A 27,333-nucleotide genomic window follows, 5' to 3' on the forward strand; every position below is an offset into this window, starting at 1 on the left:
GATAGGCAAGGTCCTTGCCCACTGTATACAAAGCCAACAAGAGTGTTGTGGGATCTGTATAAATGGAACTGCTGCCAGTCTGGACTAAAAGGCTCAGGAAAGGGACACAGTGGATGAAAAATAACTTCAGAGATAAAACTATGGAATCTAATGTGTGAAGTCAAGAAACCATGGGCCAGGAGAGTAGACCCACCCAAGTACTTGGAGAAGATGAGTTTGCCCCAAAGGCAGAAGGGTGGACTTTCCACCTCATTGCAGTGGAGGAGTTGTGCCACCTCAGATCTTGGAGAGGGTGGAGCACATTCCTTGGGGTTTGGGGAAAGCCTGGCTGCCACCACAGGGAAGGGCTGAGTATGTGCCCCAGAGATGGCAGAGAGCCTGGATGCAGCCCTGATGCTTGGAGAGGGTGGAGCCATGTAAAAGGTGGTCTCGCCAGTGTCCCCCAAGATTGCTGCATAGGCCTTTGGAAAGGATAGAGCTGCTGCTTTCTAAAGCCCTAAAGATAAATGACTCTCAGACTTTGAAATCTAATGGAGTTTGCCCTGCAGGTTTTCGAAACTGCTTGGGTCCTATGACCCCTGTATTCTTTCCAATTTCTCCCTATGGAAATGGGGGTATTTATCCTATGACTGTCCCTCCTTTGTATGTTGGTAGTAAATAACTTGTTATGAGTTTTACAGGTCCAGAGTCAGAGTATAACTTTGCCTTAGGACAGACCATGCCTGTAACTAAATTTGATGAGATTTTGTACTGTGTCTGACTTTGTCTTGTATTTGTATTGTTACTGAAATGTTTTAAAGCTTCCTGATATTGTGATGGAATTAATGTATTTTGCATTTGGAAAGAACATGTCTTTTGGAGATACAGAGGGTGGAAAGTGCTGGTTGAATTTGCGGCGTATCCCAGAAAAGCTATGTCCTTTAATTCTCATTCAATATTGCTGGGTGGGAGCTTTTTTATTATCCATGGAGGTGTGACCCATCCAATTGTGGGTAGTAACTTTTGATTAGATGGTTTCCATGGAGATGTGTCTCTACCCATTCAAGGTAGGGTTTGCTTACTGGAGCCCTCTAACAGGGAACTATTTTGGAAAAAGGTTTAGAGCCCACACAGCCAGAGACCTTTGGAGATGAAGAAAAACACCCCTGGGGGAGCTTCCTGAAACAAGAAGCGGGGAAAGAAACTAGCAGACACCACCATGTGTCCTTCCAGCTGAGAGAGAAACACTGTACTTCATCTGCCTTCTCGAACCAATGTATCTTTCCCTGGATGCTTTAGGTTGGACATTTCTATAGCCTTGCTTTAATTTGGACATTTTCACAGTCTTAGAACATGTAAACTTGCAACTTAATAAATTCCTCTTTTATAAATCATTCCATTTCTGGTATATTGCATTCTGGTAGCTTAGAATCTAAATAAAGATTTAATATCTTTATCCAAATAAAGATTTAATATGTAGAATATATAAAGAAATCCTTCAACTTATCAACAAAAGATAAACAAAACAAAACAAAAAAAATGGGCCGAAGGCTTGAACAGACATTTCTCTTTAAAGAAGACATACAAATGTCCAGAAAGCATGTGAAAAGGTGTCCCACATCATTAGCCATCAAGAAAATGCAAATTAAAACCACAGAGAGATACCATTTCACACCCATTAGAATGGTTGCTATTTAAAAAAAGAAACAAAAACCCCAGAAAATAATGAGCTTTGGAGAGGATGCAGAGAAAAAGGAACATTCATTCATTGGTGAAGATATCATGTAAAATGGTGCAGTCTCTGTGGAAGACAGTCTGGTGGCTCCTCAGAAAGTTAAATATATACCATATGTCCTGGCAATCCCACTGGCAATCCCACTACTTTGCTATATACGCAAAGGAATTGAAAGCAGGAACTTGAACTGATATTTGCAACTGATATTCATGGCAACATATTCACAATTGCCAAAATATGGAAGCATCCAAAGTGTACAAAGCAAATGAATTGATGCATAAATGTGGTATATACATACAATGGAATATTATTCAATCTCAAAAAGGAATGAAATCTTGGTACATGTGACAGCACCAATGAACCTTGACGATATCATGTTGAATGAAATAAGGCAGGCACAGAAAGACGAATATTTTGTGATCTCACTGATTTGAAACTATTAGAATAAGCAGATTCATAGGGCCAGAATCTAGAATATAGGTTACCGGGTGTCAGGGTGGGTCTAGAAGATGGGAAGTTAAGGCTTAAAATGTATGTGGTTGCTATTTAGAATGATGGAAATATTTAGGTAATTGATGGTGGTGATGGTAGCACAGCATGTGAACCCATTTAACAGCACTAAATATATGTCTGTATATATAGGGGAAATGTTAGAGTGTGTATACGGTAACAGAATAAAGCTGAAAAAAAAAATCTATGGAACTACACTACACAAATAGTGAGCCCTAAAAAAAATGGACTTTAATTGATAGTACAATTATTAAAATGTGCTATTATCAATTGTAACAAATGTGCCACACCAATGCAAAGTGTTGGTGGTGGGGTATATATAGAAATCCTGTATTTTATACATGATTGTTCTATAAAATTTACAACTTCTCTTAAAGAAGGGGAAAAAAAAAAGTGATATCCCTAAAGCCAGTCTTGTGAACTATTCTTGCTTTTCTTTTACAGGCATCAGAAAACCTTATGAACCAGAATCCAAACCTTGGATGAGGGCAACCTGTGCTTTTCACAGGTGTTCTTGTCTGTGACAAAGGACAAATTAAGTCTCCAAAAGGACTCATCTGCTTGCTTTTTTCTGATGACTTCTATTTCAAGGTCTTCTCTCTCTAATTAGCCTCCCCAAATGGCCTGTTTAATGCATAACTAATCTTGAACTTGCTCTTTTCTCTGACTGAAGGGAAAATTGCACTTCCTTTTGTTGAGCTATGGTGCTTATGTTGCACATTTATCAATGAGTGATATTTTAGAATTCTAGATGGCAGCTGTTCAGAGTTTCCTCATTGGCAATATTAAATTTGGGATTACTAATGGTGAATATATAAACCCTCTTTAATATACAATCTAATAAAAATTAAAAAAAATATTTAGTTCCCTAAATTCTAATTATTTTCAACGTATATTGGTCTAATGTGCATAAGAAACATTCTTTGTAAGATCTGAAGAAATGTTGAGAGCGTTTATCAGGTGGCCAAATAAATCATGGGGATAATACAACTTAATATCTTGATTTGAATATCTTAGTTCAGCATCTACATGATTTCGATCTATTCCCATTATTTTCTCTTAACAGCAAGTAAAAAGTTTACAAAATTTTTAGTTTGAAAAAAAAAAGGCCATGTGTGTTTTAATTGTGCTGATTCAGCAAAGCGTGTTTAAAAAATTTGCCTTTGTTTGTTCTTCTGCAACAAATAAAGAAATAGAACAAAAAAAGTTCACACAAGTTGAAAGACAATTGGCAAATAGATTTCACAGCATGGTTCCTTTTAATTTTTGATACTGCACTTATGAAGGCATCAAACAACAGGGTGTCCTCCCTTTCTACATAAGGAAGAGTTACCTTAAGACGGCAGGGATCTGTAAATGAACTGGATGATGATGTAAAGGACAAAGGGCCCAAGAGTTTGGGAAAACTTTCTTAACTTCCCTTTCTAAGAACTGCAGCCATTACTTTTTATAGGAGACTTAAATTGAATAGACAGTAGAAAAGAAAAATCCCCAGCTTTGTAGGTAGGGAGATAGAAAGCAAGAAATATCACATTGAAAAGAACCTTTATTGGATATTTGGTTTCCAAATATTTTCTCCCAGTGAGTAGATTGTCATTTTACTTTAATGATTGTGCCAGTCTGAAACTTATGTACCCCAGAAAAGCCATGTTCTTTTTTAATCCTGATTTAATATTGTGGGATGGAACTTTTGATTAGATTGTTTCCATGGAGATGTGACACACCCAGTTGTGGGTGTGACTTTTTGATTAGATGAAGATGTGACTCTGCCCATTGAAGGTGGATCTTGATTAGTTTACCGAAGTCCTTTAAAAGAGGAACTATTTTGGAGAAAGCCCAGAAGCAACATAGATGCAGACATTTGGAGATGCTTGGAGTGCCAACAGAGAGAGCAGATGCCTAGACAAAGGACAGATGTGCGGAGATGCAGAGCCCAGGAGCTTTAATAAACTGAAACAATGAAAAAGTCCTTTCAGGCACAAAAGTTTTTAATTTTAATGAGATCTCATTTCTTTTTTGTTGCTTACTCTTTGGGTATAAAGTCTGAGAAACTGTTGCCTAACACATGGTCCTGAAGATGCTTCCCTACATTTTCTTCTAGGAGTTTGATAATTCTAGCTCTTATATTTAGAACTTTGATCCATTTTGAGTTGCTTTATTTTATTTTATTTTTTTCGCATGGGCAGGCACTGGGAATCGAACCTGCATTTTGAGTTGCTTTTGTATAGGTTTTGAGGTAAGGGTCCTCTTCTTTTTTACAAGTGGAGATCCAGTTTTTCCAGCACCATTTTTTGAAGATAGTTTTGCCAGAAAGCACATAAAAAGATGCCTGACATCATTAGCCATCAGGGAAATGCCAATGAAAACAACAATGAGATACCATTTCACACCCATTAGAATGGCTGCTATTAAAAAAGAAACAAACAGAAAATAACAAGTGATGGAAAGGATACAGAGAAGCAGGAACACATTCACTGCTGTTGGCAATGTAAAATGGTCAGTCATCATGGAAGGCAATTTGGTGGTTCCTCAGAAAGCTAAGGATAGAAATGCCATATGACTGGGCAAATCCACTACTTGGGATATACCCTAAAGAATTGAAGGCAGGGACTTGAATATATATTTGCACACCAATGTTCATATCAGCATTATTCACAATTGTCAAATGAGGCAGTAACACAAGTGGCCATCGACTGATGAATGAATAAATAAAATGTGGTATATACATACAATAGAATATTTTTCAACCTTAAAAAGGAATGAAGTTCTGATACATGAAACAACATGAATGGACCTTGAAAACATCATGCTAAGTGAAATAAGGCAAACATAGAAGGGCAAATATTTTGTGATTTCGCAGAATTGAAACAATTAGAATGTACAAATTCAGTCAGAATCTAGAATGTAGGTTACCAGGGGACAGGGTTGGGTTAGATAATGGGAACTTAAGGTTAAAATGTACTGGGTAACTATTTGGAATGACAGAAATGTTTAAGTAATGGATGGTGGCGATGGTAACATAACATTGTGAATATAATTAACAGCACTAAAATATATATCTGAATGTGATTAACAGGGGAAATGTTAGATTTTATATCTGGTAACAGAATAAAAATTTTTTTAAAATCCATAAATAAAGAAGTGAGATCAGAGGGCCTCCGTTAATAGCAACTGGTTCCAGCTGCTTCTTCAAAAGAAATTATCTCTGGACTGAAAACCTAACTTTCTTTACTCAGGGAAATGAAATAAGAACAAACTACTAATGTGGAATAAGCATTCCCTAGTCAACCTATCAAATTAGAAGGGAGTGACACTTGTGGATTGATGCCTGGTCTTGGCTCTGGCCTTGAGTACCTCTTATAGAAGATGGGAGATTGATGGCCAATTAGAAAACACTCATGTGTGAGTTTGAGTAACAAGTCACTTCTTCCAGAACTTTATCACTGGAACGGGTCCACCACCAAAATTTCTTTGTCATTGGACTGAGAATCCAAATAGTTTACTGACCTAGCCATAGCCATAGGCACGATAGCTTTAGGAGGGCCACGGAGGTAGAGTGTGAAGGAGATTTCTTCCTCCTAGGCTTGCATTTTCTCAATCTGAGGAGTGATGGATTGGACTAGTTCAGTGGAGCAGGGGACATAAAACTAATCGCAAAGCTTATTTCAAGTGCAGATCCCAAGCCCATTGATAAAGATTTATGATTAAATAGATAGAAGGCAGGGCCCAGGAATCTGTATTATAACACATTTAAGATGATACTGATGCAGATGATCCCAGGACTCCACATTGAGATACATTAAAATACACAATCTCTAATTTCTTTTGTAATTTAAACCCTTTCCTGGTCTAGTCTATCATGAATAAATATTGAGCATGGACAGAATGTATGGTGCTTTATAAAAACGAGTAAGTGCAATTAATATATTTTTATTTGAAAGTTAGACTGACTGGGTGCTGGATTCTTGTCCTCACAGCACATCATGGCATTCTGCTGACTGGACGTAGCAGGTTTGTTTCTACATTAGTATAGATTAGGTCCATGAAATGCAGTGAAGCTGATTCCAGTTCTTTCATATCATTATGTCCATCCTATAAGTTGCCCAGTTTTCTCTGCTGTTTGGATAAACAAACACTAACATCCCAAGAAGGTCTTTAAGAAGTTCTCCATATGGTTAAGACTCCTGGCATAGAGGGTTCAAAATTTACATGCTGAGAAAAATATAACTTTCTTTATTCTCTATTTGCTATCCTTGATATTGTTGATATTCAAAGACTCTACCCTCTTCCCTGCACTTTATCCTTCCTAAGATGACATCTAGACTTAGAGAGATGCATATATGCCATGCATACAGTAAAGGAAATGACCTCAGGGTCATGTACCATTTTCTGGACCCTTCCTGGTCCCTAATATGTTGTACCTTCCCTGATCAAGTGCTCAGCTAACCATTGGCTCGTTCCCCCTGGTTCCTTCAATGCCATGCTGGCACCTCTGCTGAAATCATAGCATGTATTGTAAGGCCGCACTCGTGACCTGTTCTTTCTAACCCCAGGCCTTTTCTAATCCACTGCTTCTTTCATTGCTCACCTCTGCCAGGATGCGGCATATGGTAGTTTAGGAAGAAATGGGGTTGATATCTAAAACTCAGCCCTTTGGACATCTCTCTCAACCGTTTCTAAAATCCTATCTGGTACCATGTTAGATACAGTGCCATGCCAACCACGGGGATTCTCTGAAATATGTGCTAGGATAAGCTCGCTATTCTGGAGGATGTTTCTACTACTGCCTCCAAAAATTATGATTGCAAGTAGGGCAAAGAGCTGAAGCAGTCCTGTCTGATTACCTATTTTGCATCTCCCCTCTCCTCCCAGTTACCTTCTCTCAGAAATATTAAGGGCTTTCTCTATTTTTCTCAGGTGGAAATATCTCTTGTGGCATGTATGAATTCTCTCTACATTGCATCTTTCAATAAAATTCAGTGATCTAGGTTCTCCAAGAATCTCGGCAAATTTAAACAACTTTTCTTCTCTGCCCTCAACAAGGCCTGGATGTCAACACTATTGTCTCACTATTAATGAAAAAAAAATTAATACAAGGTTTTCCACTGACAGCCAAGATATAACTTCTCTGTTCCAACCTCCCCTGAAATGATACAATCCATTGATTCAAAAGATGCAGAACCACAGTAGCAGCACGGTTTCTGAGCATGAAAAATGTTGGCTTAATGTCTGTAATAATTTTATTCCTCTTACAATAATAATCTAGGTAGGTCTGTCTCTGTGAAGCTGGAAGTTAAAGAAATAATGCATGCAAGTGTAATAATTGCATCTAGGGCCATACCTGGTAAGCTGCTTAAGCCCAAATATTGGTGACTTTCCCTGGATTTGAAGATGCTAGAATTAAAGAAACATAGGGACCACAGGACCCAAGAGATCATTACAGAAAAATTTGGCACAGTGAGGGGTGAGGACTTTTCCTAGGAGAGACTCAATTGGTATCTCAATCCTTTCACCAATAGGCCCCCATCTAGTGCTGCAGCCTCATCTCCCACTCCTCACGCATGCCAACCTATTCTTTCAGGCAGCCCCGTGGATCTTCAGATCCACTAATTGTATTCCAGTGTCTGTGTCTTCACTCTGACACCCCCTCAACGGGAATGCCACAAGATTAGTGCTCTAAAGAGCAGTGAGAAATCCATGCAGATTACGCAAGTATCAAAAATACTTGCCTCCTGCTTATCCTTCCACCAAGCAAAGGAATCTTGGGTTGTTACAAGAATGGAAGTAACATCTTTGGTTAGCTTCTTTTAGAAAAAAAAAATTGGACCACAGTGGGACCTTACTTTGAAGGAAAAAGAGATTATGTCGATACATCTTCCATTTTATAATTCGACTCTGCCTTTCAAAAGGACTTCTGAGTGGGAGCCACAAAGCTGAGTTTGGCTCTGGGGAGAGGGAGAAAATGGGAGAACCAACACTGGAGGGAAGCAGAGAAACCTCGGGTGTTACCATAGTGATGAGCATCCAGTCCGGATGGTGAGGCAGCCGGCTTGTGCTAGTGAGTGGGAGAAAACCACCTTCCTTCTGGCCTAGTGGAGCTGAGGACAGAAAAATCTGAGAGGACCAAATTAACTCTCCATCTGACAGCTTAAATGGTTATCTTTGTAGATAGAGCCTCTGTTTGTTAAGCACCTATTCAGGATCTGGCAATGTGCAGAGGCTATTAGAGGATTTGATGAGTGTGGATACAGAAAGTTAGGGACCAACATACCCCTTTTACATATGAAACAACGAGTGTTTCAAGAGAGTAAATAATTTGTTATTTAAAGACCTAGTTAGCAAAAGTGCAGGGCCAGGATTTAAATACAGATCTTTAATTCAATCTAATTTATTTTCAATGTAAACTTATTTCCACCCAGACACTACTATCAAATGACGTGGCATGAAAATCCTATCTCTTTGAAGAATGCAAATTTAGGGACTCTATGCAGGTTACCCCAAACTTTGACATTTTATAGTTTTCACAGTCTTTAAATTTCCAAAACATAATTGATGTAAAGGTTTCCTTCCTTCATTTATAAACTGAATGGGTTTTCTGATAACAGCTTCATTAATTGTTTAGGAAATGATCCTAACCGACAGCTTTCAATGCATTTTGCATTAATGTGGCAACAGCACAATCTACTGATGGCAAACATTGGTTTAAAGGCAAAAGGTCATGGGATTTTATCTCATGCATTATTTTTCTTTCAAACTGAAAGAAGTGCCTTTGAATTTTTAACAATACTCACCTATTATCAATAAACACAACAAACGATATTAAGGAATTAAAGGCCCCAAAGTACTCTTCCTATTCCCACCCGTAGTCCCCAAATAATAGCTGTTGTTTTTTCTCCTTTTTGACTATTTTTATGTATGGTGTAACAGTTAAGACAGTGGATTCAAATTCCAGTGTTGCTATGTACGCTGTGTGATGAGGCAAATCAACACTCAGCCCTCAATAACTTATTCATAAAATAGTCATAACGAGACACTCAACCACATATGAACATTATATGGAATAAATGAGATGAAAGAATTTATGTAAAGTGCTTAGCCCAATAAATAGCACATCATAGCACTTTATAAATGGCAGCTTACACGTGTTATTGTTTTCATAAATGGATCATGCTATACATATCGACCTATCATCCTCACTCAAAATATTTTAAGACATATTTCCATGTCCGTATGTGAGAATGTATCCTATTAATCACTGTATAATATTCTATATCACGTATATAAAATAACTTTAACCAAATCTAACTGATGGACATTTAGGCTGCTTACAATTTAAGTAGAGGAAGTGTTGGAAAATTTTCTGTAAAGAGCGAGATAATATTTTAGGCTTAGTGGGCCATATAGTTTCTGTTACAACTATTCAACTCTGCCATTATAATGCTAAAACAGCCATAGGCGATACATAAATGAACGGGTATGGCTGTGTTCCAACAAAACTATTTACAAAATGGGCAGTAGGCTAGATTTGGATACAGCTTGTAGTTTGCTGGTCCCTGATAAAGAGTGTTCTGAATGATATTGCTATACATAAATCTTTTCTCACTTCTATTTCATGCTTAAAAAAAAATACATACACATACACACATATAGAATAAAGTAACAGGTTTTTACATTGTAAATGTAGGTATGCATAGAATAAAGTAACAGGTTTTTACATTGTAAATGGTATGATTGTCCGCTTTTTTTTTCACAGTTTACACTCTCACCAAAATAGGTGAAAGTATCCAATTTCCTAAAGCTCAGCAGCAGCAATTTTCTTTTTAACGACTTTATTTGATAATCTAAGAGGTAAAACTTGTATCTATTTTTTTTATTTGCATATGTTTGTTATTATTTGTGGCGATGAACATTTTGTTTACTGGTAAACTACATTTCTTCATTTGGAAATTGCCAGGGCCAATCCTATGCCAATTTTTCTGTTAAATTTTTCTCACTGATTTCCATGAGTTCATAAAGGACATTACATTAAAGCTGCTAACCTTTGTCTAACCATTCTTGTCAACATACTTTCTTCCCATGGCATGCAGACCTTGACCTTTATAATATCCATTATACCTGAGTACTTGTTCCATGAGTTCCTCACTCACTACATTGTAAGTTCCATGAAGTCAAGAATTATACTTGGTTTATTCAGTGTTTTGTTTCAAGCGCTGACTAGTGTCTAGCTTACAGTTGGTGCTCCAAAACTGTTTTTTGAATAAATGAATGAATCTCACATATATCATAAATATTTACTAGTGTTTATTGTTTTGTTTTCCTTTTAACTTTATGTATGTCATCTTCCATCACACCATTTTTAATTTTTATAGTCAAACTTTTCTATTTGTCTTTACAGCTGTGAAGTTCACACTATGCCTAGAAAAACCTTCTCCACTCCCACATTATTGGAGTATTCTCCTGTATATTTTCAAATAATCTATGGTTTTAATTTTTACAATTGAATCTTTAATCTGAAATATTTTTTTGCATGTTTGAAATAGACAAGCATTTTTTTCTCTGAGTGAAGACCATTTTATTGAATATCTACCCCTTTACAACCAATGTGAAATGCAATCCTTATGTTTTATTTAGGTTATATATATATATACATGTAATAAAGCAAATCTATTTTCCTTCTTCAAAATCTCTTTTTGCTATTCTCATGGCAAGGATATTTCTAGTAAATATGGCATCCATTTGTCAAGTCCCTGTTCGCGTCCAGTCATTCTCTGTGGAGGAGGACAATGAGCAGGACACCGGATCGAGGAAATTATCTTTCAATCTGGCTTCATTCATTAACTCCCTGGTTTAAGCTGCACAGCTTTAAAAGATCCATAATATCTGCCTGGCCTGCTTCACAAAATCTTGGTGAGATTAGAGAGCGCAAATTTATCTGCCTATTAAAACTGTTCTAAAGATGAAAAGTTCTTGAGAAGTGAAAACTATTCATATTCCCTATTAATGGCAAGTACACAGGGATTCCATTATGAGAAGACTTCACTCAAACTGATCGGAAATAGATGAGTAACATTCTATGGTAAAGAGAAGCGAATCACTACTGATATTTCCCAGTTTTTATTCCAAGTTGTATTTCAAACTGCCAGTGGATATGTATCCCACTTTGAACACTGAATGAAGCTGCATGTGAGAATGATAGAGGGAGGAGGGCTGGGGGCATAAATGAAATCAGAAAGAAAGATAGATGTTAAAGATTGAGATGGTATAATATAGGAATGCCTAGAGTGTATAATAATAGTGATTAAATGTACAAATTTTAATGAACGAATTAAATACTGAAGGGGCCCTGGTCTATTTTATTTTTTAATTGCAAAAAATAATATATATACAAAAAAATGATAAATTTCAAAATAATTAGTTATAGAACAGGTTTCAGAGTTAGGTATGAGTTATAGTTCCATACTTTTAGGTTTTTCCTTCTAACTGCTCCAAAGACACTAGAGACTAAAAGAAAAATCAATATAATGATTCAGCAGTCATACTAATTTTTAAACCCTACCTTCTCTGTATATCTGTATAACTCCACTATCTCCTCTCATCTTTCTCCCAATCTTCAAGGGCATTTGAGCTATGCCCGGTTTAACTTTTTCCTGTTTGAAAAAGTCAATAATATGGGAAAGGAGGAAGGAATTAGATGATGCTCTGGAGAGGCTGGCCCTTCTAGGTTTCAGAACTTAGGTGGCCTAGGAACCCATCTGGAGGTTGTAGGTTTCTGGAAAGTAATCATAGTGCATGGAACCTTTGTAGAATCTCGGATAGAGCACTAAGTGTTCTTTAGGGTTAACAGTAATGGTTTTGGCTTTGATTTGGAAAATCATGATAAATAGCAATACCTAACTGAAGCTTGCATAAGAGTAGCTGCCAAAGTATCCTCTTGACTCTACTTAAACTCTCTCAGCCACTGATACCTTATTTGTTAAAATTCTCTTGCCTTTTTGATCAGGATGGCATTGTCAAACCCACTGTGCCAGGGCCAGGCTCATCCCTGGGAGTCATATCCCATGTTGCCAGGGACAATTTCACCCTTGGTTGTCATGTCCCATGGGGGGAGAAGGGTAATGATTTTATTTGCAGAGTTGGGCTTAGGGAGAGAGAGGCCATGATCTGAGCAAGAAAAGAGGGCCTCTGGAAGCAGCTCTGGCCAATATTTTTTAATCATCTGCTTGACATACTCTGGGATGTATCTGGGCATTACATCAAGTTATACAGAATTACAAGACCTCATTCCCATTCTGGGCTCCACGTGTTTGGGATGTTTCAATGATCTATCCAGACAAGTTGAGTTAGATTATGTGCTACAGAAAACTTAGGTTTTGGACAGAATAAACCTCTCTTCCTTTGGTCTTTAAGAGTAGGTGAAGTTCTAAAATACAGACAACATCTTCCTTAGCCCTTTGTTCTGATTTACCTTAGTCCCAACCCTATCAGCTTCCTTCTTATCTCTAATTGACCTTGTCTAGTTTTGTACCTCTATCATCTTGGCACAGCCTATGTTTTTCTCAAATCAATATAATCACTCAGCCCTTCGTTCTCTAACAGGATCACAGTGGAAGCTGGGGAAAGACCTGGCGTGCTCTCTGCAAGGGCAATGAGATAGAATAGGGCAAGTGTATTTTGATGAGGATGTGGAGCAATTGGATATCCCTCTTTTGTTACTGCTGGGAATGTAAAAATTCACCGCCAGTTTGGAAATTGGTCTGGCAGTCTATGAAATGAACAAAACACACACTTGACCATGTGACCCAACAGTTGCACTCCTGGTTTCTTATCAGGCAGAGATGAAACCTTAGGGATGCAAAAAACTGGTATACTTATGCTTGCAGAAGATTTATTTGTTTAAAAAAACTGGAAACAACCAGAATACCTCTCAATAACTGAATGGTTAAGCTGTGGTATTTCCATACCATGCTATCCTATTCAGCAATAAAAAAGGAACAAGCAATTGATACCTACAACAACTTGGATGGATCTCAAAACCTTTATCCTGTGTGTTAAAAAGTCAATCACGTAAAGTAATACATAGTATGATTCCATTTATGTAATAGTCTTGAAATGACAAAATTGTAGAAATCTACAACAGATCAGCGGTTGCCAGGTATGAGGAATGATGGGGACAGGAAGGGTGAATATAAACTGGAGGCTAAAAGAGAGCTTAGTGGTGATGGTTCTGTATGTTGATGGAGATGGTTACACAGATCTACAAATGTGAGAAAATGAGATCGAGCTATATGCACAAGTTGTACTAATGTCAAATTACTGGCATTAATTTTGTACTACAATGATGTAAGCTCTAATCATTTGGAGGAAGTTCTGTACACAAAAAGGTACACAGGAATTATCTGTACTATCTTTGCAAAGTTCTATGAGTCTATAATGATTTCAAAACAAAAATTGAAAAAAAGGTTATGTAAAAAATGTATTTTGAGGGCGGACCACGGTGGCTCAGCAGGCAGAGTTCTCACCTGCCATACCAAAGACCCGGGTTCGATTCCCAGTGTCCGTCCACATCAAAAAAAAAAAAAAAGTATTTTGAAAGCTGCATAGTTTCCTGAGGCCACTGTAAAAATTACCATAAACTTGGCAGCTTAAAACCACCAAAATTTATTCTCTCAGTTTTGGAGACCAGAAGTCTGAATTCAAGGTGTCAGCAGGACCACTCTCACTCTGGAGGCCAGGGCAGTTTTTGGGCCATCTGCATTCCTTGACTCGTGGCCGCATCACTCCAATCTCTGCCTCTTCCTCTTCATTGTGTCCTCTCCTTCTCTTCTGGCTCTGATAAGGACCTTGGCATTCGATTTAGGGCTCACCCAGATAATCTTATCTCAAAATCCTTGCTTTACTTACATCGGCAAAGGCCCTATTTCCCTATAAGGTGACAGACATACTTGTTTCGTTTTGGAATGCTTCAAGAATTTGTGTCATCCCTGCACAGGAGCCAGGCTAATAATCTACTCTGTATCATTCCAATTTTAGTGTATGTGGTGCCAAGTGACACACAGACATCTTCTATTTCTCCGTGTCGGCTGAGGCCAATGCTATGGCTCCGCTGCTTTTCCAGGGACCTGAGACATTGGAATCATTCTACTATTTACAGGTTATGGCAACTGCATTCATGGGCTAGTTCTTCTGTGAGGCAGACATCTTTCTGAAGACCATCTTCCAACCCGCCACAAATGCCCTGTGCTATAAGAACTGGTCACGCAAAGCAGCATCAATACGTGCAGTGGTTTGTAAGTTTGAGGTCACAGCTGAGACTAGCCAAATGGAAGATTAGTCAAATCCCCCAGTGATGGGCTTGAAGCGCTGACATTTTGCTGTTCCTAAAATACACCTGTAACTTCTCAGAATCAAACTTGCCCAAGGTTGAATTCAAAGAAGATACATATGTGATTACTCTTTCTGCCCCCATTGCAAATCTTAAAAAAGAATCAGGGCAGGACTATGGAGCTAAAAACTGCTTCCTCCTTCAAGCCAGCATGATGCACCAGGACACAGTCGAGGTCCCAACATCGTCTCCTGGTCATATCCACTCTGTTTGTGTAAGGGATTGGCTCAGACGCTGCGCACAAGACAGCCTTTGTGTTTCCCTAATCAGACCTTTCCCTTAGTCTTTCAGACCAAAGCTATACCAGGACTGATTTTTAACAACAGACAGCCGAAGACTAAGATTTCTTGAGGTCTACAGTGATTTCTCGCCTTAGTCCTCCAAGCTTAAGGACTATCTTCTTCTGAGGTTCCTGCACTGGTCTGAAGTTCCCCGCGGTTGGCAGCTGAGGGTACTGATTCACAGGTTGAAACTCAGCTGTTTTCACATAATTCTCTCAGGACTTTCCATACTACCCTTTAAATTTGGGCTTCAACTCCCTCTGAGAAAGCTTCAAGTATATATTTTTTCAGGGTTAGGTTGTTTCAGAAGAAAACCCCGGCATTCACACACACACACACACACACACAACAAAAACCCAAGACAAAACAGAATTAAGTATTTGCATCAAACAAATAATTTTATTCCCATCTCCAAACAGCTATCTCCCCAAGTGTGCCATAACCAAAACATGAAGAAATAGGCCTGCAAAATGTTATTTGGAAAGAGCTGCAAGCATTGCCACAGAGAACCAGTTAAAATGCATTCTTATTTCTTCTGTTAAAGTATGCTTTTAAAACAAAAACTGAAAAAGTGCTTAGGAAACCTTCTGATTTGGAAACTTAGCAGTGTGGCTTTAATTAGAAGATCGGGAAAAAGATTTCTCAAAAGGTGGAGTGTCTTGTGTAAGGTCCCACAGCTACTTTGTGGCAGAATTGAGATTAGAATCCAGACTACCAAACTCACTGTAGTGCTCTTTCTACTACTTCTGCCACATTTTCCATTATCTTCTATAATTAAAATATTCCCTGATGTGACAATTCCAGGCGTTTCATATGAAGTGGAAGGGTAGTATTAAAAGCTAGATTCTACAGTCAGATAGAGAGGATGGTAATGATTTTTTTTTCCTGTGAAGGGCCAAATAGTAGAGCTTCTACTTTGCAGGCCTTATGGTCACTGTTTCAACTATTCAAATTTGCTTTTGCAGTGAGAAAGCAGGTAGAGACAATTGGTAAGCAGATGGTGTGATTGTGTTCCAATAAAACTTTATTTACAAAAACAAGCAGTGAACTAGCTTTGGTCTGTGGATGGAGTTTGCCAACCACTGTATAGACCAAGACTGGAGCCTAATGTCTTTAATCTTTAGCTTCTTATTCTGTAAAAGGGGCAATAATAACATCTCATTTAGAGGGTAGCTATGATGATTAAATGGCATAAGGTGTGCCATGTGTTTACAATGCCTGGCATGTGATACTCAATGTATTTTGGCTCAATTATTATTTTTGTTATTGCTATTATTTTTACCATTATTTTACTTCTGGCCATACTTTGTGAAAAAAGGAAAAGGAAAAAAAAAGTTCAGTGATCTTTTGCCCTGACCTCAGACAGTCAAGGTTTACCTATTGTCATGAGACTAGTACTTCACAAACATTATCAAATAGCTGATTGTCATAGTCACACACATGGCAAACTCATGCTCTAAGCTTACACACATTCCAGGGTTGTACATGCCAGTGGCAAAGAGAGTTAGCACTCTACGTGGAGCGTTGGCAAGTTCTGAATTCCTATAGCTTCCTGGATCTTTGAAACCAGGTGCTAAAATAGTTTTCTTTTTAAATAGAGAACAGTTTTCATCTTCATTGTTTATTTCTAGAGACATAATGAAGGCAGGTGCACAGTTTTCAGAGACCAGCCACTTTTGCTGGTGCCGCTCCACCCCTTGAGTTCCCTTTCAATTTGAAAATACTGATTCCAAAGAACTTCACTTTTCCTATACTTGTTTAGCTCCATGAACTGGGGCATGTGCCTATGTACTACAACTCTGTCGATGTCTCACTCATCAGGCAAATGGAATGGGACTCGGTATAAGGTGGCCTGGATTTCTGCCTTATGTAATTTTACTGAATTATAAGACCTTATCATTATTAAAGTTCAGGGAAACAGACCCAAAGGACTGCATTTTCACGAGGTTATACTGAATTTTCAAATAATAGAACTCTTTTAAAGTTAAAAAGTATTTTAATAATGTATTGCATTAATTCTTTAACTCTTATCTGGGTGACAAATATTCCTGCGTTTATAGTTTAGTTTACAAATGAAACCCTCCATAAGGTCCTGAAGTAGATTGACTGTGGACTAATGAGGAAAGCTAGTTACTCCACTACCCTGTAAATGTATTCTGTGCTGGATTAGATTAGACTCTGTTATTTCATTTATAAGGTTTCATTGTCAACAGGCTCATATATAAGAAATTTGCATATCATAATTGCTTTAATCAAGTCTTACATGGTAGTACATGGCTACCATGAAAAAAAATTGCAAATCCAGAAATATATCTGTCCTCTACCTCACAATTATTGGCAATAATGCATAGTTATGTCAAAGTTCCCTGAAAATACTTGCTTCTTTCCTTATGCATATTTAAATGTGTTTAGAAATCAATAAAGGTGTACTCTGCTTTTTCTAGATACAGATTTTGGAGAGACTTTAAAAAGTGATTTAATAGTCCCAGTTTAACTTCCAATAATCTTCTTTCACAGAACTTCTACCAGAAATGAGATTTCTTGTCGCTGTGCCTTTGGGGACAATGCCACTCCCCATACTCACAGCTCCTTGGATATATACTTCTCCTTCCAGACTCAACACAAATCCTGCTATTCCTTGCCAGCCTTCCTTGTCATTCCAGAAAGAAGGAATGTCCTTCTCTGTACTCCCCAAGTATTTATTTGTGTCATCAACATGGCACTCTTGTTCTCTCATCTTACAGATCCTTAAATGCATTCAGGTCTTCTCTCTCTTACTACACTGGGACAATATTAAAATCCTCATCCACAAGAGCCTAGCACAGGTAACTTGGCCAAACGATAAATTCAGTTCATGTTTATTGATTGAAAACAATGCAAAATTTAAAAACAATTGATTGCTAAATTCATTTAGGATGAATGTGAAGATTTAACTGAAGGAAATAGATTTAACTTCAAATGGTCTTATTAAATGCACTTAAAAAAAATCCAGTTAGGAGTACTGTGGGAAGTTGGTGGAGTAGGCAGCTCCAGGAATCAGTCCTATCAAAACAACTATTGAGCAGGCAGGAACTATCTGAAACAACTATTTTGAAACTCCAGAGACCAGAAGAACATAGGTACAACGTCCAAGAAGAACAGGATAAAGAGGCTGATAAAGTATGATAAAGAACAGTAAATTAATTTCTCAGTACAGCAGCTACTGGCATCCATCTCCACTCTTGCAGCAGGCTGCCACAGGGTATGGCCCCTGGCTAGTGTGCTGGTAACAGAAAGGAATATAAAAGTCCCCTTTCCCAAGAACAGGGGTGGGCATGGGTGATCACTGATCATGGCTTTTGATTAGCGAATTCAGAATGCTGGGACCAACCTCTGAGGGAAGATATTGTTCCACCCCATCCTGGACACAGGTGTTGGCATCCATTGTCAAAACCCTCCCTTAGTGGCCAGGGAAACCTAAGAATACTATGCTTCCTCAGGACTGCAGAGCAAAGTTAGTTGAAGTACTGTATTTGCTGGGCAGTCCAGGAAAACTCAGCTGTGGAGAACCAGTGGAGAAGGTCTTGGAGCCCTTCCTGATCCTGTCTCCCCAGGGCATTTTTCTTTTTCTTAACATATTTTTATTCATAGATTTTCACAAGCAAACAGTCTAAACATGGTGTACAATCAGTGGCTCTCAATATCATCATACAGCTGTATGTTCACCACCATGGTCATTTTTTAGAACATTTGCATCACTCCAGAAAAAGCAACAAAAAGAAAAAAGAAGAAACTCATACATCCCATACCCTTTACCACTCCCTCTCACTGGCCACTAGTATTTCCATCTATACAATTTATTGTACCCTTTGTCCCCGCCTATTATTTATTTTTATCCCTATTTTTTAACCCATCTGTCCAAAACCTGGATAAAAGGAGCATCAGACACAAGGTTTTCCCAATCATATGGTCACATTATAAAAGTTGTATCTTTATATAATCATCTTCAAGAATCAAGGCTACCAGAACACAACTCAACAGCTTCAGCCACTCCAATATGCCATAAACTAAAAAAGGATATCTATATAATGCATAAGAATAACCTCCAGGATAACTTCTTGACTCTGTTTGAAATCTCTCAGCCACTGAAACTTTATTTTGTCTCATTTCTCTCTTCCCCCTGTTGGTCAAGAAGCCTTTCTCAATCTCCGCAGGGCACTTTCGAGCTGGTCTGCTCCCCTTCCTAGGTCCCTGACCCTGTGTTGGCTGGGAGAGACAGACGAGTGAAAGTCCTCTCCAGTGTGACCCTCCTCCAAGAATTCGCCATCCAGGCAAAAGCAGCAGGAGAAGACAAAAGGAATGTAAAGAAACTATAGGGGCAGACAGTCTGGGACAAAGGCTTGCAGGTTTCAAATTCCTGGAAGAGGGAGGTCTGTCTCCTAGGAAACAGAGGGGACAGCAAAACTCCAGTAAACAGGGGAAGTCCCAAACAACAAACAATCAAAAGCCCAGGGTAAGCCAGAGATCTTTCCCAGGAAGACAGGGAAAACCCTGCACACTGTGTTCCCCTTGGGCAGACCTTCCTGATAAGGGGTTGAAGCCCAAGAACATTTCAGTCTTATCACCAGTTACAAAATCAAGAAACAGATAAACATGGAGAAATACCCAGAATTAGTATTTTAAAATATTAAAATGTACAGAATGCAAGAAAAGAGTAGAGGACAAATAAAGAGACAGGAATTGATGGCCCATTCAAAAGAAGAGGATAAACATACAGAAAACACCAATGAAGAAGACGAGAATGTGGACATGAATTTTTTTTAAAAAAAGACCTTAAAAATGCTCAAGGGGATGAAGGAAAGTACAGAGAATGAACTGATGAATATCAGGAAAACAATGAATCTGCAATATGAGAAACTTAGCAAAGAAATAGAAATTTTTAAAAGAAATCAAACAGAATACACCCCGGAGTATATTAAGCAAATAATCAAAAAGCACTGGCAAAGTTTCTTGAGGGATGGGAGAAAAAATATGGAACTATTAAACTTTACCACCAGGGAAACCCCTGATACTGTCAAACATTAGGGACACCCAAATCTATAGGCCAAGCCCTTGATCTTGAGGCTTGTTCATGTGAAGCTTATGTATGTAGCAGAGAAGCTTAGTCTATCTATAGGTATGCCTAAGAGTCACCCCCAGAGGACCTCCTCTGTTGCTCAAATGTGGCCTCTCTCTCTGTAAGCCCAACTTTGCAAGTGAAACCATTGCCCTCCCCGACTACGTGGGACATGACTTCCAGGGATGAAAGTCTCCTTGGCAGCATGGATGATGACTCCCAGCGATAAGGCTGACCCTGGCACTGAGGGATCAACAATTTCATCCTGACCAAAAGGGGGAAAAGAAGTGGAACAAATTAGGTATCAGTGACCGAGAGTTCAAATAGAGTCAAGAGGCTACTCTAGACGCCACTCTTATGCAAGCTTCATTTAGATGCTGCTACCTATCATAACTTGCCAAACCCCAACCAAAACCAATTCTGCCAATCCTAAAGAATAGCTAGGGCATTACATAAGATTTAACAAAGGTTCCATGCATTAGGGTAACTTTCCAGAAACCTGCAACCTCCAAATGGGTACCTGGACCACCAGTCCTGAAATACAGAGGGCCCAGCCTCTCCAGAACATCAACCAGTTCCATCTCCCCATCCCATATTACCAACAGCCCCTTCCAACATAAAGAAGTTAGAATGGGCATAGCCCAAATACCCCTAAAGAGAGGGATAGAAAGATCAAAGGTGATGTTGGAGTTTTACAGAGAAGGTTGGGTTTAACAAATGAGTATGATTGCTGAATCAATGTATCGATACTTTAGTCTCCAATACCTTAGAGCAGCTAGAAGGAAAAACCTAAAATGGGGGAATAGCAACCCATACCAAATTCTGAAATCTGTTCTATAACTAATTGTTGTGATGTGCTTTGAAATTTATTGCTTTTTAGTATATGTATTATTTTTCACAAAAAAGGAAAAGAAAATTTCTTCCAATCTCCAGTACTCTGGAGCAGCTAGAAGGAAAAATCTGAAATAGTGGAATGGTAATCCATAACAAACTCTGGGATCTGTTTTCTATGTACTTATTGAAGTGTCCACTGAAAATCATTGTTTTTTCCTTTTCTTTGATATGTTATATTAAACAATAAAAATGTTTTTTTTTTTAAAAGGAACCAAACAGAACTAATGGAGTTGAAGACCAAAATAACAGAAATGAAAAACCCCAAGAGGGTTTCAAGAGCAGATTGGAATTGTCAGAAGAATCAGTAAACTTGAGGACAAGACACTTGAAATGAGTCAGGCTGAGAAGCAGAAAGAAAAAAGAAATATTAAAAGCAAAATAGGCTAGGAAAGCCATTAAACACCATCAAGTGCACCAATCTACAAGTGCACCATTAGACACCATCAAGTGCACCAGAAGGACTCATCAAGAGAGAAAGAGTCAGAAGGAATATTCAAAGAAATGATGACAAAGAACTACCCAAACTTGGCAAAAGATGTGAATATGCACATCCAAAAAGCTCAGAGAAACCAAACAGAACAAATATGAAGAAAAATATGCCCCACAATATATTGATCACACTACTGAATACACAGGACAAGGACAGAGTTCTGAAAGCTGTAAGAAAAAAGTAATGTGTTATTTTCAAGGCAGTTGCAACTAGATTGAGTGCCAATTACTCATCAGAAACCACAGAAGCAAAAAGGCAGTGAGATAGAGTGCTGACAGAAAACATTATCAACCAAGAATTTTTATATCCAGAGATATTTTCTTTCAAAAATGACTGAGAAAGTAAGATATTCTCAGATAAGCACATGTTGAGGGAGTTTATCACCACTAGGCCTGTCCTATAAGCAATGCTAAAGGAAGCTCTTCAGACTGAAAGGAGGAAAAAAAAAACATTAGAAAGTGGTTCAAAGTACCATAAAGAAATAAAGACTGGTGATAATGGTAACCATTTGGGTAATAGCAAATGCCACTATCATTGTAGTGTATTGTTTGGTATGTAACGCCACTTTTTACTTACTACAGTTGTTAAAATGCAAATGTATAAAAAGTAATTATAATCTGCTTTTGGATATACAATATACAAAGATATAAGTGGTAAGAAGTACAGAAAAATTGTGGGGGCATAGAGTTATAGAGAAATTGTCTATGTGGATACAATTGAAGTCAAGTTGATATCAAACTAAATATGATTGCTCTGTATATAGGATGTTAAATTATAACTTTATGGTAACCACGAGGAAAACAGATGAAAAATATATCCAACTAGAAATGAGAAGACACTCAATATGGCAAAACATAAAAAATCAAATATAGATATAAAAGTAGACCTTAACAGAAGTGAGGAACAAAAAAGGTATAAGACTTACAAAGGCTAACTATCAAAATAGCAGAAGAAAGTTCTGTATAATCAGTAGCAACTTTAAATGTAAATGGATTAAACTCCATGGTCAAAAGGCAGAGACTGGCAAAATGGATAAAAAAGCATGACCAACTATATGCTGTTTGCAAGAGACTAGTCTTGTATTCAAAGATATCAATAAGTTGAGGGTGAAAGGCTGAAAAGAATATATCATGAAAGCAATAAAGAAAACAGAGCTGGGGTAGCTATACTAACATCAGATAAAAGAGATGAAGTCAAAAACAGTTATGAGAGACCTAAAGATGGTCATTATATAAGATCAGGGACATGAGAAGGATGCCCACTATCACCACTGTTATTCAATATTGTACTGGAAGTTCTGGCCAGGGAAATAGATAAGAAAAAGAAATAAAAGGCATCCAATTTGCAGATGATAGCTCCTATATACAGAAAATTCTGAAAAATCCACAAGAAAGTTCCTCAAGTTAATGAATGAATTCAGTGAAGTGGTGGGGTACAATATCAACACGCCAAAATATCTAGTGTTTTGGTACAAAGCAATGAACACTCAGAAAAAGAAATCAAGAAAAATTTCCATTTATAATAGCAACTAAAAGATCAAATATTTATGTATAAACCTAATCAAAGATATAAAGTAATTATACACAGAAAATTAGAAAACATTGCTAAGAGAAATCAAAGAAGACCTAAATAAATGGAAGGGCATTTTGTGTTTATTAACAGAAAGACTAACTATTATTAAGATGTCAATCCTACCCAAAGGAATTTATAGATTCAATGCAATCCCAATCAAAATTCTAACAACCTTCTTTGCAGAAATAGAAAAGCCAAGCATCAAATTTATATGAAATTGTAAGGGACCCTAAATAGCTAAAGCCATTTTGGAAAAGAAGAATGAAGTTAGAGGACTCACACTTTCCGATCTTAAAACTTATTACAAATCCACAGTAGTTTAAAAAAGCACAGTACCAGCACAAGTAGAGACACAGGGACAAATAGATTTGAATTGATAGCTTAGAAATCAATCCTCACATTTATGGCTGACTGATTTTTCACAAGGGGGCAAAGACAACTCAATTGGGAAAGAATAATCTCTTCAACAAATGGTGTTGGGAAAACTGGATCTCCATTTGCACAGAAAAGACTCCTAACTCATACCATGTATAAAACTCAACTCAAGGTGTATCAAAGACCTTAATATAGAGCCAGAACTATTAAACTCTTAAAAGAAAACACAGGGAAGCATCTTCACGACTTTGTGTTAGGCACTAGTTTCTTACACTTAACACCCAAAGCACAAGCAACAAAAGAAAAAATAGATAAATGGGGCTTCAAAATTAAAATTTTGTTTCCTCAAAGGACTTTATCATGAAAGTAAAATGACAACCTACATAATGGGAGAAAATATTTATAAACCACATATTTGATAACTGTTTAATATCTAGAATATATAAAGAAATCCTTCAACTTAACAATAAAAAGACAAATAACCCAATAAAAAAAAATGGGCAAAAGACTTAACCAGACATCTCTCCAGAGAAGGTATATGAATGGCCAGAAAGTACATGAAATGCTTTCTGCACTCAACAGAAGAAAGCCATCAAGGAAATGCAAATCAAAACCCCAATGAGATACCATTTCATACCCGTTAGAATAGCTGCTATTAAAAAATGGAAAATAACAAGTGTTGGAGAGGATGCAGAGAAATAAGAACACTCATTCATTGGTGGTGGGAATGAAAAATGGTGCAGCTGCTGTGGAAGACAGTTTGGTGGTTTCCCAAAAAGCTAAGTATAGAATTACCATATGATTCAGCAATCTCATTATTATGTATATACCTAAATGCATTGAATTAAAATAGCAGTGTTTCAGTTTTTCTACTTCACCTGTTTGGGGATTCAGAAACTCATTTATAGCCCTTTAATAAAACTAATCAATTTGAAAAAGGTTGAAAATACTTAAGGGTTAGCTGAAACCCTTCAAGGAAACAAGCCACTCTGCCTCCAGGTTTTGCTTGACATTCTAAAGGGTCAATTTGTCACACAGGACCAAGTGTACATTCCACATTTCACTTGTAATGCACACTGTGCATGTATGTCAAAGCACTGTGCAATCGTCAGGCATTTTGCTAGACACCCTTGATTCATTTTGCATTTCAAAAAATCTTCCTTTCCCCCTAGTGTTTTTAAAAAAATTTCTACATGACATAATTAGGCACAGTTTTATTAAATATTTTGATGAAAATGTGCAAAGTGTAGGGATTAGCTGAGACACAAGAAGACGCTGTGTTCTGAGGGATTAATTTAATGACCAAATCTTTGTTATTCAAGAACATCAAATGCACACATACCCATTAGACAAGTTATCTAAAGAAGAGAGTATGGTGCTGAGGCACTGTGGGTATTAGAATGCTTTTCAGCTGTCTGCCACGTTGCACCAAACTTGAAATGGTTTAAATGGTAAATTGGTTTGCTATTTGTTATAACAGGGCTGGAGTGAACGTTAATTCAGTGGCTCAACATCACTGAGGACACAGGCCTACCATTTTTCTCTTAGAAACTATCTTAGTTTGCCAGGAGATCTGTGACAAATATTACACAGCATGTTGGTTTAACAACAGGAATTTATTGTTTCATGGTTCTGGAAGCCGTCTTGTTTACAAAACAGGATTAAGAACTACTCTAGAGGACCATGCACATGATAAGATTATCTTTTATTAGAGATCTTATATTACATATTCCCAAAAAGATATAAAATCTTCCAAGAGAAAGTATCAAAACCTGTTGATTCAAGGGGATCAACGTAATCAAAATCAAAGGGAAGATTTTGTTTCAGACAAAGGCATGTGAAAACATTGTGGCACAAGTACAACAAGGACATGGAAAGGCAATTACAATGCTTTACAACACATTTTATAGCATCTTATTTTAATCAGTATTTGTAGCAAACAAGGATGCTGAGTTCTCAAACATGGTAGTTATAACCACAAATCAAAATTAAAAAAAAAAAAAAGAGAGAGAAAATAATGAACTATTTGGTCAACGGAACATTTGTGATAATAAATGTAATAGAACTTCAGCAAACCAAGACCACAACTGAAATGTATGGTTTTTAGTGCATGCTGGAGACACTAAATTACTTAGTCAGTTCTTGACCACAACCCAAAGCAAAAGCATCCTCTCTTCATTTCTCTGATGACATTCTAAAAATAACTTTTAAAAGCAGAAATCTGTGGGTTAAAGAGAATTTCTCCTTTCCCTGTGAACAGCCAGTGGCAACATACATTGAAGAAGACCCTGACTGACGTAGGACAGATACATCTCAACCAGAAGTGGCAAAACCACTGTTATTGCAGCAAGATTATTATTATTTTTTTATTTCAGCTGATCAGAGTTTACAGAACAATTAAGCACACCCACTTAACCACAGGACACAATTAACTCCCACAGGAAGGTTTTACATTTAAAATGCAATGAAAATACCTGTATTATTCCTGGGATTTGCTTCTGGCAATTCTAACATCTGTAGATGTCCACAAAAAGGATGCTGTTTTCTTTTTTTCATATTTCAGTCATTTATCTCCAAAAAACCAGGACAGAAACTTACAGTACATGTTTATTGCATGAAATTACCCCCATGTAATATCTTCATCAACACTGGTATTATTTCCTTAGGATTTAAAGGCAAAAGGAGTTTATGAATTTAACGTAACTTAATAAAAAATTTAGGGAGCTGCATTTTAAGTGAAAATCAAGATGGTAATCTGACTAAACAATGAAACAGAAATCAGGCTTCAGCTATAAAAATGTTGGAATGATAAGAGGTAAATGGACATTTATAGCCAGAAAAGACTAAATCTATTAGTCAACACAAAGAGAATTTTCAAAATTGAACACACTCAAAGGATTCTTTCCATGCTAAAGCTGAATATTCTAAATGCTGCTATTCTCTTAATGTTAAGGAAACACTGATTCCAAATAAATTTTAATTGAAAGTACTGTAATGGTCCAAGGGTGTAGAATTTCATTTTGAATTTAGCACACACAAAAGTTTGGAACTCAACAAACGTATTCTTTAATAAGAGAAATCATATTCTTTAATAAGAGCTATTTATTAAAACAGGCTCTATTTTAAAGCATTCTCTCCTCAATATGGTTATCTACTGTGAAATGGAAACAGTATCTGGATTCTGCTTGTTACAAAATCCATGCGTCAAATTGCAGTTTCCTTGGCAGCAGCATATTTTAATTAGCAATATTTTTCTTCCTTATTTTGTTTTTTGACATCTCAGTACATTCAAATAGTCAAAATGTTTAGAGAAACATCAGCATGAATTTAATGAAATAGATCAGAATGTGGCCAGTATTGTCAGGCAAAAATTATATAATTTATGTATCATAGAAAGTCCCATCCCCCTCCCCTCTCCCCCTGTCTTCCCCTCCCAAACAGTAATATGGACACCAAAAGATTTAACAAGACTTATAAAAAAATAAGGCACATTTATTTTGATATGGTAATTTTAAAATAGAAAACCTCATCTCAGAACACCTGTATTCAAATGAGATGTGTAAAAAGACACCTTGAGGTACCTAAAACAAGTTTTTGGTACCTATGGATTTGCTTTTTCTATTTTAGTGACAATGGAATAAATTGCACCTATCCCACATTGTCAAGTAACGAAAATATGCCTCTTTTTCTACTGCTGAATGAATGAAAATCTGATAGTGCTGGAACTACTTACAAAGGATGGGAAGGAAAGGGTCAAGAGGTACATTATAAAAAGGCATGGAAATCCACTATGTATATTATTAGGGTTGATGGATTGCACTTTTCCACATATTTCAACACACAGATTTTTCTAATTTGTATGAATAACTGCAACCATTTTGGCCATTAGCTATTACCCACCAGCTTTTAATTCCATTTCGGTCAGATGGAAACTTTCATAAAACAAACAAAGCATCAGCAACATGAATACTTGCAAGAACCTCTTTACAACCCCCAACACAGTCACAATTAGTTAGCATT

The 27,333-nt window shown here is 37.3% G+C and overlaps 1 protein-coding gene and 1 non-coding gene across 3 annotated transcripts in view; both read right to left on the reverse strand.

The window, feature by feature from the left end:
* The window catches only part of MAN2A1 (mannosidase alpha class 2A member 1), a 260,528-nt gene that overhangs the window by 45,964 nt on the left and 187,231 nt on the right, over positions 1–27,333 (reverse strand). The window contains exon 23 of one of the 2 annotated variants that reach the window (XM_077139008.1): positions 24,911–25,974. The exons of the other annotated variant lie outside the window; for it this stretch is intronic. Coding sequence (XP_076995123.1) covers positions 25,968–25,974 — 7 coding nt within the window. The 3' untranslated portion in view covers positions 24,911–25,967. Of the gene's footprint in view, positions 1–24,910; positions 25,975–27,333 lie in introns of those variants that run through there. 2 annotated transcript variants of the gene reach the window in all.
* Positions 14,171–14,278, reverse strand: LOC143665833 (U6 spliceosomal RNA). The gene has a single exon (XR_013167231.1). It is a non-coding gene; the product is annotated as a U6 spliceosomal RNA (small nuclear RNA).

This window comes from Tamandua tetradactyla, chromosome 21, assembly GCF_023851605.1.
Source record: "Tamandua tetradactyla isolate mTamTet1 chromosome 21, mTamTet1.pri, whole genome shotgun sequence".
In the NCBI taxonomy this organism is placed as follows: domain Eukaryota; kingdom Metazoa; phylum Chordata; class Mammalia; order Pilosa; family Myrmecophagidae; genus Tamandua; species Tamandua tetradactyla.